General features: G+C 43.2%; 1 protein-coding gene across 3 annotated transcripts in view; it reads right to left on the bottom strand.

The window, feature by feature from the left end:
- Positions 1-17,538, bottom strand: part of TNIK (TRAF2 and NCK interacting kinase) — a 305,023-nt gene that overhangs the window by 59,190 nt on the left and 228,295 nt on the right. For all 3 annotated transcript variants that reach the window (XM_077825854.1, XM_077825855.1, XM_077825856.1), the window contains exons 13-14: positions 8,720-8,830; positions 5,418-5,615 (exon numbers count right to left, since the gene is read on the bottom strand). In XM_077825854.1, coding sequence (XP_077681980.1) covers positions 5,418-5,615; positions 8,720-8,830 — 309 coding nt within the window. The remainder of the gene's footprint in view (positions 1-5,417; positions 5,616-8,719; positions 8,831-17,538) is intronic.

The following is a 17,538-nucleotide window of genomic DNA, read 5'->3' as shown; positions in this document are numbered from 1 at the left end:
GGACTTGGGTGGTGTGCCCAGTGGTTAGAACAGGAGTCAGAGGCCAGGTGCCAGAGCTGAAGTCACAAGTAAGGAATTGGAGCCAAGAGTCAGAACTGAAGTCAGACGCCAGATGCCAAACTCAGGAATCTGAGGGTCAAGACCAGGTTACCTGGAGCAAGGCAAAGCTGGGGCCAATGCAGAAGTAGGGCAGGAGGAATGCTGGGAACAAGCAGACACAGGAGCTATTGCAATCACGGGTCAATGTTTTGAGCAGCTGCTGGACTGCTGCTGGGCTAAAGACCCAGTCTGTTGACTCTTCCAACCAATCATGCAGCCTACTACAGGCCAGCGCTCTCATTAGGTTGCCCAGAGACCAGCTCTGCTGCAGGCCATGCTTCCAGACTGGCTGTGTTGTGGACCATGATTCCTGACAGTATGGACTGGGAGAGAGGGATGCTCCTTTCTCTGACTACCAACATCTCCTTTCCATACACTGTATGTCAACAGCATAACAGGAGAAGATACACTGAGGCCTCCCCAGTTCATCTCCTCAGTAATCCTACTGATTATATCATTACACAGAGTAAAAATGAAAGTGCTCCCAAGTGCCAAACTCTGCAAGGATCCAATATCAGCTCAATTCACCGGCTGCTTCTTAGATAATGCAAGCTTCACCTCTATTGCAAAAGAACCCCTGGCCACTTCCACATCCCATAAGCAAGATAATCGGAGAGAGGCATCATGTGGAAAGTGATTAATAGTTTGATACAGTATTTCAGTGAAAAAAAGGACAACAAAAGCAAAGTGGGCTGAGGGAAGAGGTGAAATATTAATCTAATTTGAATGGCAAAGCGTGGCATTCATAGATACAGCTGAGGTGAAAACTGTGCATCGCAGGAGAAGCATTAAACACATGCGAAAGGTCACTTCAAGGCCAGTTCCAGGAAATCTGCGGTCCCTTGGAAGACGTTCATCTGAGTCCTCCCAGTCCAAGATCCAGCAAGTGGCCACCTTTCCCTCTGCCCCACACTCCTCTGTTAGCTAGGCAAGCTAAGGCTGTGGCTATGACCACACTAGAGAGCTTACAGTGGCGCAGCTGCCCCAATGCATTAGCCATTCTAAGCTGATGGGAGAGAGCTCTCCCGTTGACTTAATTAATCTACTTGCAATGAGAGGCGGCAGCTATGCTGGCGAGGTGAAATCACACTTGAGCTTCACAGGGTGACTGGATTAGCAGCACAGAGTAGCTGCATCTCCACTGCATTATTAGCTTACTCCTCAGCAGCGCTCAGGCTCTGGACCATCCCCCTGACAGGCCAGCTAGTTTGAGGCCCAATTTAATTCCACAGAGATCTGTGGGTGTGGATGGGAGTTGGGTTAAGGGCAATACTCGAGTGATGCTTCAAGCTAACACAGCAAGTGAAGTCGAGTGAAGTCAGTGCCACAGGAAAGGGGAGTAGAATGGGCATGCGTAGAGATTACATGTGTGGAGAGTAGAATTGGTGCGTGTGTGGGCGGTGGGGGTGGGGCATTGGAGGACTATTGGATGAAGGTTTCCTGTGAGGCTATAGGAAGGAAGAACCCAGACTATGCTTTAGTCAGGGCTGGGATAGAGGCGTTACATTCTAGTTCCCAAGCTGAGGAGACCGATGGTTGTTGGGGGAGGTGATGAATAGGATGAGGGGAGGGGACAGTGGGGACCAGAATTTGCTCCCTCAAGAAAGTATGAAAGACTAGCAGGGAGGCCATGATGTGGGGAGAATTTTCATGTGCCAGCCAATATCATGAAAAAATTCCCCAGAAGCTTGATGCCAAGAATGTACAGCATTAAATACAGGAATCATACCCTCCCAAACCACCAAGAATGATCCACTGACACAGCAATTCTATGTACTGCTACCTCAAGGCTCCAGTTTGAATCTCAAACCTACCCTTTTGCCCCAGAACCTGGTAGGCGTGGGGAGATATGAATCCTGCTGACCCTGGGCCTTTTGGGGGCTTTTCTAGCTGAAATATTAATTTTACACATGAAAAGGATATACGGGGGTAAAATAATTATAATTTTGGGTAGGTACTACTCAGACCCTGCACATAAAGTATTTTGGACACTCTATAAATTCCTACAGAGAACCACCATTTTGTGAAGCATATATCCTTGAACATTCACTCCCTCTCCCATCTGAATTGTATCTCTTTAGATGAATATACTTACTGCAAAAATTTCATTTTCTGTTTTTTATTAATATTTTATACCTATTGTTCTTTATAAATAATATAAACAACAAGGAGTGAACAATATGGCATTTGGAAAGATCTTCCACCCATAGCTAAAAGCAGTTATCACACTGCTTCTAATAAAACCCAGCTGAGAAAGAAATGTGCAGGGAACAAGATCAAAAGTGGGTAAATGTCTGGCTGTGAAGATATGACTCTGGACTCATTAAAACTGCTGATTTTAACCCAAGAATGATCCCGGAGAAAATAGAGGACTGTCACTACCAATGCTGATATTAATCAATCTAGAAAACCTTCAGTGCAATATGTCCATGCAATTTGTATAATTTCTAGCATGGCCAAAAACTGGCAGCCAGAACAGCAACAAGCACTAACACAGACTAGCTTGAGAACCAAAAATGGAGTCTGTCAGGACACAACCTAATGAACATAGGGTGAAAAATTGTGAGCACTGGTGTCCCATGGTTCAAAGCGGCCGGCTACCATAATAAAGGAGACTGGAATGTGATAGCAAAAAACATGTGCTGTATGATTTGAAAGTATGGTTAAGAGGGGAACATCTGTTGTTTTTATGTCCACAGAAAATGGAAGGTTTAGACTATTAACAGCTAGACTGTACAACCCACGGTCATGTTACTCACTCTATAAAAGTAACTCCTTGTGAAGTAAGTGTACTAGGGTAAGTGCTGAGAGAGTTTGGGTTGCACAACCTACCCCTTAAATACAAAATGCTGAGAGGCACTAATGAAAATTTTGTAAATACTGATATTATTTATAAAGATATTGAGCTATCTACATGTGTATATTTTCTGAAGGCCTAAAATGTGCACTCTAGTTCATTGTATTCCAAAACTACTTCATAGTATATTTTTCCTTTCATTAGAAAATTTACCTGATTATACAGATAAATTAATGATTAACTCTATGAAATTTTGACCATATATCACTCCTTCCCTATAGTGTGTATTTCAGCAAAAGGCTTAGGGCCAAATTCTGCTGCTCTTACTCACGTTGGGTCATACCTTACGTAATAAGAAATGGGGTGACTCATGGAATCAGATACTACTCACCATGAGTAAGAGTGACAGAGTTAGGCCCTTGCACTGGAACTGACGGCCAAATCTAGCACTGTTCTCCCTCATCCCAACCAAGAGACAACGTATTAAGTCTTGACCTTTTTATAGACAGAACTGAAGATAGTAAAATGCCAGAGGCATGTTAGGAATTTAGAACAGTTTATTCAAAGCTGTGCTGTTAAAGATGAAATTTCATCCCATTTTCCTGCTTGCTGCCACACATTTCCACCATAGCACAAGCCCAATAGACAGCCCTGATTTTTACAATGCTAAGGAAGCGCTAAGCCCACTGGAAGTTTGGGAAGACGTCACCCACCAGAGGTAGCTCAGAGTTAAGTTGTTCTACATCTCTCAGATCAGGAGTGCTTGATGACAGGAATGTCTTGGTCACAGGCAAATTTAAAAATTTTTTTCCATTACATACTTGAGGAGAAAGCTTGGGAGAACAATAGGAAGAATTAGAGAATGATCGTGGGGCTACCTGTGAAGACATGCTATTTGGAGCATTTCCCCTGAAAACTTCAGCAGCCTGAATCAGATTGGAATTAAGGGGAAAAGAAAGTAAGTCCACAGAAGATGAACGGGAGTGAGAAGACAAAGGAGCCAAAATGGCTGCATTCCAATGAGAACATTGTGGAGAAAGACCAAGAGATGGAAGGGGAAGCTGATCCACGCTTCTTCCTGTTTTCTGTTGCATTTGTGTACGACGGATCCCTGTAGATGGCAGGAGTTCCGGAATACTGTCAACAGAAGCATGGAGCTTCTTATGAAGGGCTTGAGTCTTTATTTTTCTTAAATTGTGTTCTGGGCTAGAAGCGCTTAGGTCTAGGTTATCACACATCAAGTCGATATTGTTTAATGATGGAGTGCTTCTTGAAGGAAATAAGGGACTCGTAGGCATGAGTGAGGGAGCAAATTTTCTTCCCCTGTCTCCATTATGTTCTTTAAAGTCCATTTTCACTCCGTTACTAGGCAAATGTGAATTTATTCCTTTTGAAACATGAAGAGAAGAAACACACGTGACCTCCAATCCTGATTTTCTAACAGGACTACATCCTTGAGAGCGAGACCCTTTGCGGGATATCACACCATCATTCTTTTTTGATCGCTCTTGATGCCCAAGTCTAATTTGAGAATGTGCCCAGATGGCTTCTTCTTCCTTCTGGGTGCGTTGCTGTACCTGGGGTCTTGGTTTAGAAATCTTAATAATTGGTGGAACCTGTCTTGGCTTAGCAGAGACTAATGGCTTCACTTTCCGAGGATCTAATGCTTGTAGGTATTGCAGATTTGGTTTAGTTGAGGGTTGTGCCTTGGAAAAATTAGAAGAAGGCTTAATGTTGGATTGTGATGTTACATCTTTGCCAGTAATGACGGGTGCCAAGTGTCTGGCAACAGATGAGTGAGTCTGCTTAGCTGGGAGAACAGGCGAGTTATTAAGATATCGTTGTTGTACCTGGGAGTAGAATTACAAAATTATACTATTAAAACACACTATTCTAGGACAAACAGCAATAATGGACAGTGTTCTTTCTGGGTAACAAAATATCTCTGGGGAAGGGGAAAGGGGAAAGGAATGCATCTGATCCAGAGACTGCACTGCATGCTTGCCTCTCGTTCAATACTGGTCAGTAAAATTATATCTAGTATTCACATCTTACTTTTAAAATAAGCATGAATACATGCTGTTCCCTGTTTTTGCATTAAAAAAAAAGCAACAGAGATTGTGTTCCTGAAAAGCACAAAACAACAACAGCTATATAGGACAGTTGGTACCATATAATTTCTACAACAGGAAGAAACACCCTTCCAGTGCATATCACCAGCAGCTTCGAGTTCAGTACTCAACTAGAATGTGAACAGTGTACAGGAATCCACTTCAGAGCAACTGAATTGCACTGGACCACTTTTCATCCAGCAGCTCTCACCATAATAATAATGACAGCAGAGAGGAGAGCATCACGCTCTTAGTCTCAGCTTGGTTTCAGGAATCCTCAACAGTAATCGAACCACAAAGTAAACAAGACTTTCAAACAGAACTACATCCCATCCCGGCTCTCCATTTATAAAGGGTAACTTTGTGGGGACAAACAAGGATCTGGCACAAATGGACTCAGTCTTTCCTACCTCCTTGGCCCAAGCTGGCTTCTCACTTGCATTCATTCCCTCCTTGTAATGGTACAGTGGCTTCTTCTCTGCTGGCCTCTGGTCTTGCCGTTGCTGCTGCTGTTGCTGCAGGGAGACCAGGTAGTCTCGCTCCTGTTGAAGTTGCCTCTGCAGCCTCTCCGCTTGTCTCTGCTCCTCTAACTGTTTGCGCTTATACTCCTACCCAAGGAAAACACCACCGTAACATGGGTGTGAGAAGCTGTATAGATATAGTCAGGCTAGCGTGTGAGCGATCAGATATTTATCAGTTTGGTGAAAAATAAACCCAAATAAATAGCATGGCTTAGCCCTACAAAGCCAATCAGTTCTTAAGCCTGTGGAGGCCCAGTGAAGGAGTAAACCATAAAGAAACCTGGAGAGAGACATAGTCTAAGAGCCAGAACCAAAAAATCCTGAGAGTTTTAATTCCAGCTTTGACACACTTTGGCAAGTTAGGCTCTCTGCCTCTGCTTCCCATATGGAAACTAGGGATGCTAATATTCTTAACAGGGGCACTGTGGAAATCAATTACTTAGGGCCAGATTTGGACCCCTTGCTCACACAGGGGAGCAGCTGCTTGCACAAGTAGTTCCATCGAGGCCAATTAGTCTGAGCAATCATTCCCCACTGGAGGAATGGGATTCTGGCCTTTCATGATTATAAAGAAGTTTGGAAATGAAGGTCCCCATCAAGACCTTGTACATGCAGCTCCAGGGCTGCCAACATAGTCACTCACCTCCTCTTATGCCAGGGTTAAATTTGGTCCAAGGAGGGCTACATAAGTACTAAGTACATTAACTTCAATCACTGTGGTTGAGATTTTAAAGCCACATTTCAAATGCGAGCTTGGTATCTAAATCCCTTAAACAGCCTGTGTGTTCAAAGAATAGAATCAGGTTCACACTGAGTTGACCAAACAGAAATACATTGAATAAGTTGAGATCCTTGCTAGATTTGTAAATTACAACTGCTTATCGCCAGGTTTTGCAGTGGATCCATCTAGTGAGGTGCTGAGTGCCTTCATTTCATACTGAAGCCACTGGGAGCTGATTGGTACTCAGCAGCTCATAGGAGTGGGTGATTGTGACAAGAACTTGAATTGCAGAGCCAATTAACGGCTCTCTCTGAAGCACTGGGGCTTTTTAAAGGTTTAATTAATAATCATTAATACTTAAGTACCTTTAAAAAGGAGGGATTTGTATGAGTTCCCTCTTTCTCTAAATAAAGCCAGTGGAAACAGAGACCAATAATGAGCTCTGTTTTATTGAAAAGAAAACCAGAAATACTGATAAATATAATTCTCACTTTAAACAAACAAACAAACAAAAAGGGCAATTCAGGAGATAATGCAACAAAAAACATGGTCTAAAATGGAAGCAGCATGAGAAGGGAACATAAAATGTTCCTGTCAAGAAAGTAAAACTAATAGATTTCAAATGAAATATGGCTATCAAATCCTGTAAAGCTGAGTGGGTATGCAGAGTACAAGTACATTTCAGTTTGATTGTATTCCAGTACACTGCTAACGGCCTTAAAAATTACTCTGCAATAACCACAGTGGGGCTGAGAAGGGGCCAGCACTTCTAATGAAGCCGAAAGCATGCCAACGTCACAGAGACAGACTGAGTGAGAAAGGAGCTCACAGCAAGGATATCGAATCAGTGAGAGGTCATGGAATTGAGGAAAAAAGATACAAGAATTCAGAGCGCCGCTCCATTTGTATTTATGAAACAAAAAAAACCCCAGCACATTATTCTTAGCAAAGTGGAGTCTTGGAAAATTGTGTGGTTATGAGGCTTATTGGTTTAATTAAATCCGTGCAGCAGGTGATCGTATGCAAGTTACCTACACAGCCCGACTCGTTATACTAGCCATTCAGAGGGCATGGGGACACACAGGCACACTACAAACAGAAAGCGGGTAAGCAGGGATGTGGTCTCCCCATTACCAGAAGTAGAGCTTGTTCCTGCAGTAACTGCTGCTGCAGGATCTCTAACTGTCTCTGCTCTTCCTCTAACTGTCGCCTGATGTACTCCTGGAGACATGGGCAGCAGGAATCGGGATGGGGGGTGTGGAAAGAGAGAAAAGAAAAAGAGCCAGTAATTCCACAGAGAAAGGAGCTGCTGCATGAGGGATAGAAATGGCAGAAATACTAAGGGGCCCTGGCTCAAACACAGAGAGATTCAACTGCAAAAAAACACAAAGACAATTAATTTTAAACTGAAAACACTGAGAATTTCACCTGCCTGTAGCTTATTGAAATGACACAAGCTTTACATTCTACTGTATTGAAAAACAGTAAAAAGGCACAGCTATAATTTGAGGGCAACATTTTGTTCTGAGTTACTCCAAGGTAAATAAAGACTATCTTCATTACAGACTATGGAGGTACTAGACCAGGTATATTATACGGGCAAAACATTGGTAGTATAGACAAGTATTCCCAACCTTGAAGTGGCATTGCAAGCCTTAATTAGTTAGGGGACAATCCCTTAAGACCTTGCTCATGGAACGCTCCAGTGTAGGAGATGGTAGTTCCAATGAAGTCAATGGGAATTTCACACACAGTTCTTGAACAGGACCAGGTCTTTAGTGCTTATACAGTGTCTTGTAGATGTAAAGCACCTTTGTAAGTTCTGCAGTGTTATTAGAAAAGCTGAAAAAGTTCTATGGCTACTATGAATTATGCAAAATGTTGCTCAACGGGACAGCCTCAGGACTGTGATATACATCTTATTTTCATGAGTGGGGATGAGGGACAAGCGTTAAGCACACCCCATTCTAAAACTGGCACTGACAAATCAGCACCTCTACTCTTAATATATATATTCCTTTCTACCCTTTTTACCCTACTATCCTGAGAAGCCAAGGGTTCTGAGAGCTATAAAGAGGTAAGTTCAGGCAGAGGAGGGACCAGTTTTGTTGGGTACCAAGGTAAAGTACAAGAGACAGTAGTAAACAAAAGCTTTATATAGGGAGCGTGGGAGTGGGAAACTGTATATTAAGTGGCCCCAGAATTGCTGGCCACAGATAGAAGGGAATTAATACAGTGAAAAGCAATAAACACGAGGTTAGCACTTAAGCAATTTACTCTTTAGTAATGAAAGTGATCAAATGTGAGAGTAATAAGTAGATTTGCTTTTAACTTATTAAATGAATTGTAATTTGTTTGCAAAGAACTAAAACATCACAATAGACAATAAGCCCAAAGGGAAGCAATTTTGACCTCAGAATTCAGCCTTCAATGTTGGGGACTGATTCACCCAGAATCCTCTGCAGAATACCTGCTCGTGCTCTGCGCGCCTCCTCTCTTCCTCTCGGCGCATCTGCTCCTCATAATGCCGCCTCTGCTCTCTTTCCTGCTGCTTCCTCATCTCCTTCTCTCTTCTCTGCTGCTATGGGTGCAAAAAACCCAGGTAAACTATGAAGGTACTTGCAAATGCAAATAAAAAGCAGGCAGAAGTTCTTACAAACGCTACGTCACTTAATAAAAACATTCTTGTACATGCTTTTCAGAAGCCATTTTACATGGTGAGAGTATGTAAAGGCCGGATTTTCAGAAAGACCTCCAAAACTGGGTCTGAACTTTTTCCACTACCACGTTTGTCCTATGCAAAAAACACGGGGCTCTGTTATCCTCTCAGTTGCATGCATGACTCCCAATGACTTCAACAGATCTTGTGCACGTGTGTAACTGACAGAGTAGCTGGGGCCTGAACATGTAAATACAAATATTAAAAAAGTGACACTGATTGCTGCCAAAATCATGAAATTTCAGAGTGCGGCAGAAACACAAGGACAGGATGGAGGCAGAAAGTGTGTGACAGAGCAGGCTGCTGTATTTTGTCAGTGAGCCATAATAAGGCAAACATGTCCTTGGTTGCATACCCAGCCAAAACTGCATGGCAGCTTGGATGTTGCTCGTATTGGCATGAATGGGGTGCTTGGTGAGCTCTGTGTGAGAAGAAATGCTCTTCCAGCTCACTGCCATTTCACAGAAGGGCTGATCTCTGAGCTCTGAAAGGCTAGAGGGATGGGTTTGGCTGTACCACGATCTCTTCTGTATGCTTTGCAGACAACAGCTGCAATTCAGAGGCTGTCTGCATCTGCAACCACACTGGTCACCAACAAAAGAGTTAGACAAAGGCAGTTTAGTGCTGACAGACATCCACCCACAGGCCTCGCCTGAGCAGTGCTGCACACAGGACAAAACAGCACGCAGCTTCATCGAACACAAGGGCACGGCTTCCACCCACTTGCAAAAGAAAACAAATGTAGGGGCCAAATTGCTGCATTTTATAAATAAATAAGAATCATGTGAGGGGCCTGATCCTGAGCCATAAGGGGAATCTTACTGGAGTGAATGGGACTTCTCACTGAGAAGGTAATGCTTGCCTATTATGCTGGCAGGATCAGACCCCTTGTATGGTCTTTTTTCACCAAGTTATCTTGTTTACTAAGAAAAATAAAGCTTTTAATCAAGTCATTTGAAGATCAAACTGCTTTTTATGTGGAAGATCTGCATGTTTGCAACCTCTTTCCTGAAAATCAATATGGTTTTCTAATTACACGCCACTCAGGTCATACATGCAGTGCATCTGCAATATCAATCGCGCAAAGGGCGAGATGTGCTGACAACGTGCCCAACGTGCTCCAAGACAGAAATGAAAAAGTGTAAAATAATTAATTAGCAATGGGCTTAACTGGTTCAGCCACCTCCACATACAAAGCTGGCTGGCTTTCAGTTTCTGCTGCGCTGTTCAAAATGCATTTCCCAACCTTCTCAACTTGTGCCACTGCTTACTATTTTATCTACTGTACACGTGTCTTTCTACTGGGGGGAAAAGTGCATCTCGCCATACTTACGCTCAAGATTACAGATACCATCACCACTTATATAACATTTTGCTGGGGCACTAGTTCAGTCCTGAATCCAAGGGAAGAGTGCCAGCTACCACCAACTGAAGCATCTGGTTATGCCTTAATTGAGGGGAGTGACTTGTTCAAGTACAGAGTTATGAAGAGTTCACTCAACTTGAGTTGATCTGGCTGGGGAGGTAACCATGAATCTGAGACTAAATAAGCTTTAGAGTCAAAAAACCTGTTTCTCCTTGCCTTTGTACTGGTCTTACTCCAGTGTAACTCCATTGACTTAATCCTGATTTTCATCTGTGCCAGAAGAGATACAGGCCCAAGATATTTGAGCTACCCTGGCAAATAGAAAGATGATTGGTGCTGGGCTACTCCGCTCAGAGCAGCATAAAACAAAAATGCTAGACAATGCTGCATCCACCAGGAGTTTCTTAGGGGCATGACCTATAAGAGAGGGATAGGCTTAGAAACAGGAGCCAAAAGCAATAGACACACCTGTATGTTATCTGCCTATTTTCTATCCACATTATGCGAAAACATCAATTCCATGGATAGTGAGACAGATTGACCACTAGAGGACAGTAGTGTGCAAATATTGGATAACAGGGACCTTGTGGGTCTGGGGGAACTCCATAGGTTCCAGTATAGTAACAAACACACAGCTGTAATAAGGTGGCAATACACACACACTTCAGGAATTACACACATTTTTTTAATCAGATATCTCCAACACTGCAGATACAGTTCCTCAGGGCCCTGTAGTGGCTGGGTAGGTAAGTGATGTTCTGTACTGCAATATATTAGGCAAATCATGTGCATTACAATGGCTCCTATGTAGCTGCTCTGTTTTGGGAAAATAATGGATGTATTAAAATTGCCATTGTGCACATGCTGTATTTAAGAATTTTAAAAAATGTATCACGTGGTGTAGTACAATAGAGTCATGGTCACTCTGAAAGGGCCTTTCACCTTAAAGACACTGGTCTCATTAGGTAGGTCTGCACTGCAGTCTTAGGTGTGATGCAGCTTGGGTAGGCACACCCACGCTAGCTTTCATCTAGCTACAAGAGCTAAAAATAGCAGTGGAGACCTGCTGGAGTAAGTTTCATCGTAGTTAGCAAAGGGAGTAGATACCCAGGGCTACCAGATGGGGTTATACAGTTTACACTGCCACATCTTCATGGCTATTTTTAGCTGCGCTACCTAGATTAAAGCTAGCCTGTGTATGCCTACCTGAGCTGCAACCACACCTGCATCTGCAGTGTAGATATACACTACTAGTGACACGGATGGGGATGGGTATTTGGCTGTATTTTGGGGAAATCTCCCACCGTTATTCTAGTCCCAATGCAGCTCTAATGACATTCCACACAAAGATGGACTACAAGCTGTCAGGAACAGTATCACCGATAATGTCACGGCAAACCTGGTGGCTGAACTTTGTGACTTTGTCCTCACCCACAACTATTTCACATTTTGGGACAATGTATACCTTCAGGTCAGCGGCACTGCTATGGGTACCCGCATGGCCCCGCAGTATGCCAACATTTTTATGGCTATGGGTACCCGCATGGCCCCGCAGTATGCCAACATTTTTATGGCTGACTTAGAACAATGCTTCCTCAGCTCTCATCCCCTAACACACCTACTCTACTTACGCTACATTGATGACATCTTCATCATCTGGACCCATGGAAAAGCAGCCCTTGAGGAATTCCACCATGATTTCAACAATTTCCATCCCACCGTCAACCTCAGCCTGGACCAGTCCACCCAAGAGATCCACTTCCTGGACACTACAGTGCTAATAAACGATGGTCACATAAACACCACCCTATACCGGAAACCTACTGACCGCTACTCCTACCTACATGCTTCCAGCTTTCACCCTGACCACACCACACGATCCATCGTCTACAGCCAAGCTCTGCGATACAACCGCATTTGCTCCAACCCCTCAGACAGAGACAAACACCTACAAGATCTCTATCAAGCGTTCTTACAACTACAATACCCACCTGCTGAAGCGAAGAAAGAGATTGACAGAGCCAGAAAATTACCCAGAAGTCACCTACTACAGGACAGGCCCAACAAAGAAAGTAACAGAACTCCACTAGCCATCACCTTCAGCCCCCAACTAAAACCTCTCCAGCGCATCATCAAGGATCTACAACCTATCCTGAAGGACGATCCCTCACTCCCACAGATCTTGGGAGACAAGTCAGTCCTCGCTTACAGACAGCCCCCCAACCTGAAGCAAATACTCACCAGCAACTACACACCACACAACAAAAACACTAACCCTGGAACCTATCCTTGCAACGAAGCCCGTTGCCAACTCTGTCCACATATCTATTCAGGGGACACCATCATAGGGCCTAATCACATCAGCCACACTATCAGAGGCTCGTTCACCTGCACATCTACCAATGTGATATATGTCATCATGTGCCAGCAATGCCCCTCTGCCATGTACATTGGCCAAACTGGACAATCTCTACGTAAAAGAATAAATGGACACAAGTCAGATGTCAAGAATTATAACATTCAAAAACCAGTTGGAGAACACTTCAACCTCCCTGGTCACTCAATTTCAGACCTAAAAGTTGCAATTCTCCAACAAAAAAACTTCAAAAACAGACTCCAATGAGAAACTGCAGAATTGGAACTAATTTGCAAACTGGACACCATTAAATTAGGCTTGAATAAAGACTGGGAGTGAATGGATCATTACACAAAGTAAAAACTATTTCCCCATGCTAATTTTTCTCCTACTGTTACTCACTCCTTCTTGTCAACTGTTTGAAATGGGCCATCGTGATTATCACTACAAAAGTTTTTTTTCTCCTGCTGATAATAGCCCACCTTAATTGATTAGTCTCGTTACAGTTGGTATGGCAACACCCATTTTTTCATGTACTCTGTGTATATATATCTTCCTACTGTATTTTCCACTGCATGCATCCGATGAAGTAGGTTTTAGCCCACGAGAGCTTATGCCCAAATAAATTTGTTAATCTTTAAGGTGCCACAAGTTCTTTTTGCTGATACAGACTAACACAGTTACCACTCTGAAACCAGTGGTAGGAAAGTTAGTGTAGGTCGGCCACTGGCATTTTTTATCAGTGTTATTAACCCTGCTCAGAGCAGGAAAATTACATTTTTCTAAAACTATTTACAACTGTAGGGTTCAGAAAACAAAAATGTCACAGTGTAATCATAGTCACATTATCCACGTTTTATTTAATATTTCATCTATGTGTGTGTGTGTATATATCTTATATATTTGTATCCTTTTTTGACTCCATATGACTTTTTATGTTGTGAAAATCTATACTATAAAATACACAGGACATGGCTGAATGCAGCAGCTGCCATAATTTATGGGAGTTCCTAACTTCTGAGTGCTCAATCTGACACCCTAAAATGTCCTTCTAATGAAAGCACTCTATCAATGGAGGTAATTGTCATTACATGTGTGCACAGACACACCATACATATTTACACACACACACACACCCCCTCATGAAAACGCTCTGTATAGAACACACCATTTGACAACTAACTGGATATACTAATCTGAACTTTCAAATAACTACTGAGTGCTAGCTATAATATTGCACTGTTATTTTAATAACACATCAACAGAATAAAATAAGTAACGCCTGGCTCCTCAGACTGATATGGTGAAACTGAAATATGTTTGGAAATCTAGACTGAGAATACCGAGCTACTGCATGCCGTCCTGCCAGCATGATAGTCATTTGTCAGGTCACATTATGACCGACTGCAGCTAACAGCTGAGTGAATTAAAGGCCATTTCACCATAGATACTATGAATTAGCAGAAGACTCAGTCTCCTGAGGTGCTGGAATTGCTTCAACTCACTGCTCGGCTTCTAAAGCCGGCAGGCATTCAGAGACGACCTGGAAGCATGACAGAGTGGGTGAAGATTCCAGCACTGCATTTTTTTCTCATCTACCCCAGCCTATGCAGCTGCCAATTTCACCGGCTCTGGCTGTGCTGAATCGATGCTGTTGGAACGACTGAAACAGAGGTTCCTCTCAATCAGGGATTCAGAGCAGCAGGAACATGACAGAAAATGGCAGCAAAAGATTAGAAGACGCTTTTTTGTCACCTTTTCTCCTCTATCTGTCCATCTTCTCTTTTTTCCCCCCGCCATGTGATAATGCTTTACTAAGCCCCAGGTTTATTGTATATGTTCACACGATACAGATCTTTTATTCATCCAAGGCAAGACTACCAATTCATTGTGAGTGTATTTCTATAGCTTCACAGGTGAGGCTACATGCAGCTTTTTGGCAGGACACAATGAGATCCTATTTATACAGAATTAGAAAGGACAGGTTTGAAATATTGATGGTGGGAGCCACCTGAAGGCAAAGCCACTACTGGGAAAGTCCTCTGAAGCCTGGCATGAAAAGATGGCTTCAGAAGCATAACAGTTCACTCTGCTAAACTAGACACACTTGGGAACAGGAGTATAACTGAGTCATAGAAGGCTAGCACCATGGGACAAACCGCAGGCTAATTCTGAAAGGCAATAATGTTCGTAAGAAGCAGCTCTTGAGAAAAATTCAGCTGCCGCAACCAAATGTAAATATGAGTCACCAGACAGGAAGAAGGGGAACTCCAAGTAACAAATAGAAACGCATATTCTGCGTGCCAGTGTGTTTGCGATATGCTATCACTCTAGGCCACCAGTGAACAAGGAAGCGTGCCTGAAATACCATCTCTTTAGATGGGTCAGGCATTTGAACACAGATAGATATTTCCCATTAACGTAGGGGCCTGTTAGGTATTTCCCATTATTGTGAATAAGGGTTTTGTGTGCATTGAATGGGAGTTGGAACTTTAGTCTGGGAACATCATGGTTAGCCCGGGAACATCATGGTTAGCCCATAGGACCCTATTTTCTAAGACAGCCTCCCCACACCAGAAGGCTCAAAGTATAAGCTTTGCAAGCTTTCAAAGACAAAGCAAAGGTAATGGTAAGAGGATGTGAAGTAAAGGTAACTGTTAAGTAGAAGTGAAAGAATTCTGCATGAACTGCACACCTGTCCCAGGTTTTAACTTCATGAAACTAATAATGCAAAGGATAAACCACCACCTGGACATTCTGAGGGCATGAAAACAATGGCCCTGTCTATACCAAGAGTTTTGGTAGTGGCATAGCTAGCCAGGTGCAAAACTAGCATAGATGTGTGGCTGCAGCATGACTGAGCCTGTAAGTGGTAGTGGTACCATGTTTCTACATTAAGGGTTTGCATGGGTGCAGTTGCATTAGTGAACATTCCCCTAATCCAGGGATCATCAATCAACCTTTGGCACGCAGCCCACCAGGATAAGCCCCCTGGCGGGCTGGGCCGGTTTGTTTACCTGGCGCGTCCGCAGGTTCGTCCGATCGCGGCTCCCACTAGCGCGGGCCAAGGGATGTGCTGGCCACCACTTCCCGCAGCCCCCATTGGCCTGGAGCAGTGAACCGCAGCCAGTGGGAGCCACAATCGGCCAAACCTGTGGACAAGGCAGGTAAACAAACCAGCGCAGCCCGCCAGGGGGCTTACCCTGGTGGGCCACGTGCCAAAGGTTGCCGATCTCTGTCCTAATCTAAACAAGTCATTTGTTTCTTGCTCCTGCAAAAGAAAATGCTGATGGACAGAGTCATAGCTGGTATAAATCTATCTATGAGTGGGTGACTGCTGGGGTTCCTATGCATTGTGTTTTTAAGAGTTTGTCAATTGCTCCCAGAGTGTGGAATAGATGCTCTTCTATACTTTTAGTTTATATTTAGATTAATAAATAGCAGTGCTACAGAAATTTTTATCAGCTGAGGATCTGGGCCCTAGAATGGCACTGAATGAAAGTTCACCGGTATACCACAAGGCACTCGGATTTGTCTCACGTATTCACTGTAAAGATTTGAACTTTATATTTTCTGCCTGGAAGCAGAAAAGAAACCTACAATATTGCCCCAGAATGTGGCTACATAAAACATTGGCTAAATGTGTCTGTCCCCAGTGGTGCTGGAGCAATTTTTATAGTAGGGGTGCTGAAGGCAGAAACCATGTATTTGGGTGGTTGTTATTAACGTCCAGCCAGGGGGTGTGGTAGCACCCCTGGTTCCAGCACCTACGTTGTCCCTTTCTACTGGTTAGCCTGCACTGAAGAGATGTGTTGATTCAGCTGAGCTACTAGTTGGAATGGCAGCAGTCTTAGCCTTGGTGCTGAAAGTCCTGGGTTCAATGCCTGCTGATAACCCTAGGGCGGTTATTAGACAGCTATCTTTTAGCAACAATAGAAGGGGGAAAATCAAAAGGTGTTCTAGCCAGCTAAATAACTCTTTGCCATACGAATATTTTCTTTGATGTTATTCAGCTCTGATATTCTTTTGTCTTTTCACATCTCTTTTTGTGATTAAATCTCGGACCTGTTTTGGATTCATGTGCCAAACTTTCTGTCGCAATAAAACAAAAAGAGGATGACCCTTGTTTCTTGAATTCTCTTTTATTTTCAGCACCCACTTATTTTGCTCCCTAACGAACAAGAGTTTGGACCAAATTCTGCTCTCATTTACACTGTTCTGACTTCCATTGTCTTGGAAGTTGCAGCTGTGTAACGGACAACAGAATCTGACACACTGCTTCGAATACAGTCAACAAATGTGAAAAGTTAAGCGGCACCTGTGATCTCAGTGTACACCCTTGTAGGATGGAATCCTGCCAACACAGCTACAGCATTTCTGTGTCCCTGGGTCATCATTTAAACTTTAATTACCTTCCGAGTCAAAAGGCTCTGGCTGTAAGTGTCACTAAATCCTTTTAAAAGTTAATAACATACTATCACAGGTTTCTTTTACTCAAAGGGATGATCCTTCCGTTAAGAAGACCTCATTAAGCCAGTTTCAGGACACACTGTACTGTACTGTACTGTAGTGTGTGTGTGAGAGAAAGATGCATATTCAGCCACATTCAAGCTAAAATTCCAATTAATTTTTCAAATACTGTTTTGATGCTAAATAGTTAAGGAAGGACAGGACTCATTCCCTCAACCAATATTGGTTAAGTTGTAGAAGACATTAGGAGGTGGTTCCTTTCTGTGGCACTGACTGCTTTTCTTCCTTCCCCTTCATAGCCTTTCCAAATCACATATTCCCCACTTCCTGCTATGATAGACATCACCCCAGCTCTCTCACTGCTGTCATTTTCCCATG

The sequence above is a fragment of the Eretmochelys imbricata genome, chromosome 9 (assembly GCF_965152235.1).
Source record: "Eretmochelys imbricata isolate rEreImb1 chromosome 9, rEreImb1.hap1, whole genome shotgun sequence".
NCBI lineage: Eukaryota > Metazoa > Chordata > Testudines > Cheloniidae > Eretmochelys > Eretmochelys imbricata.
This window is presented reverse-complemented; position numbering and strand designations above follow the sequence as displayed.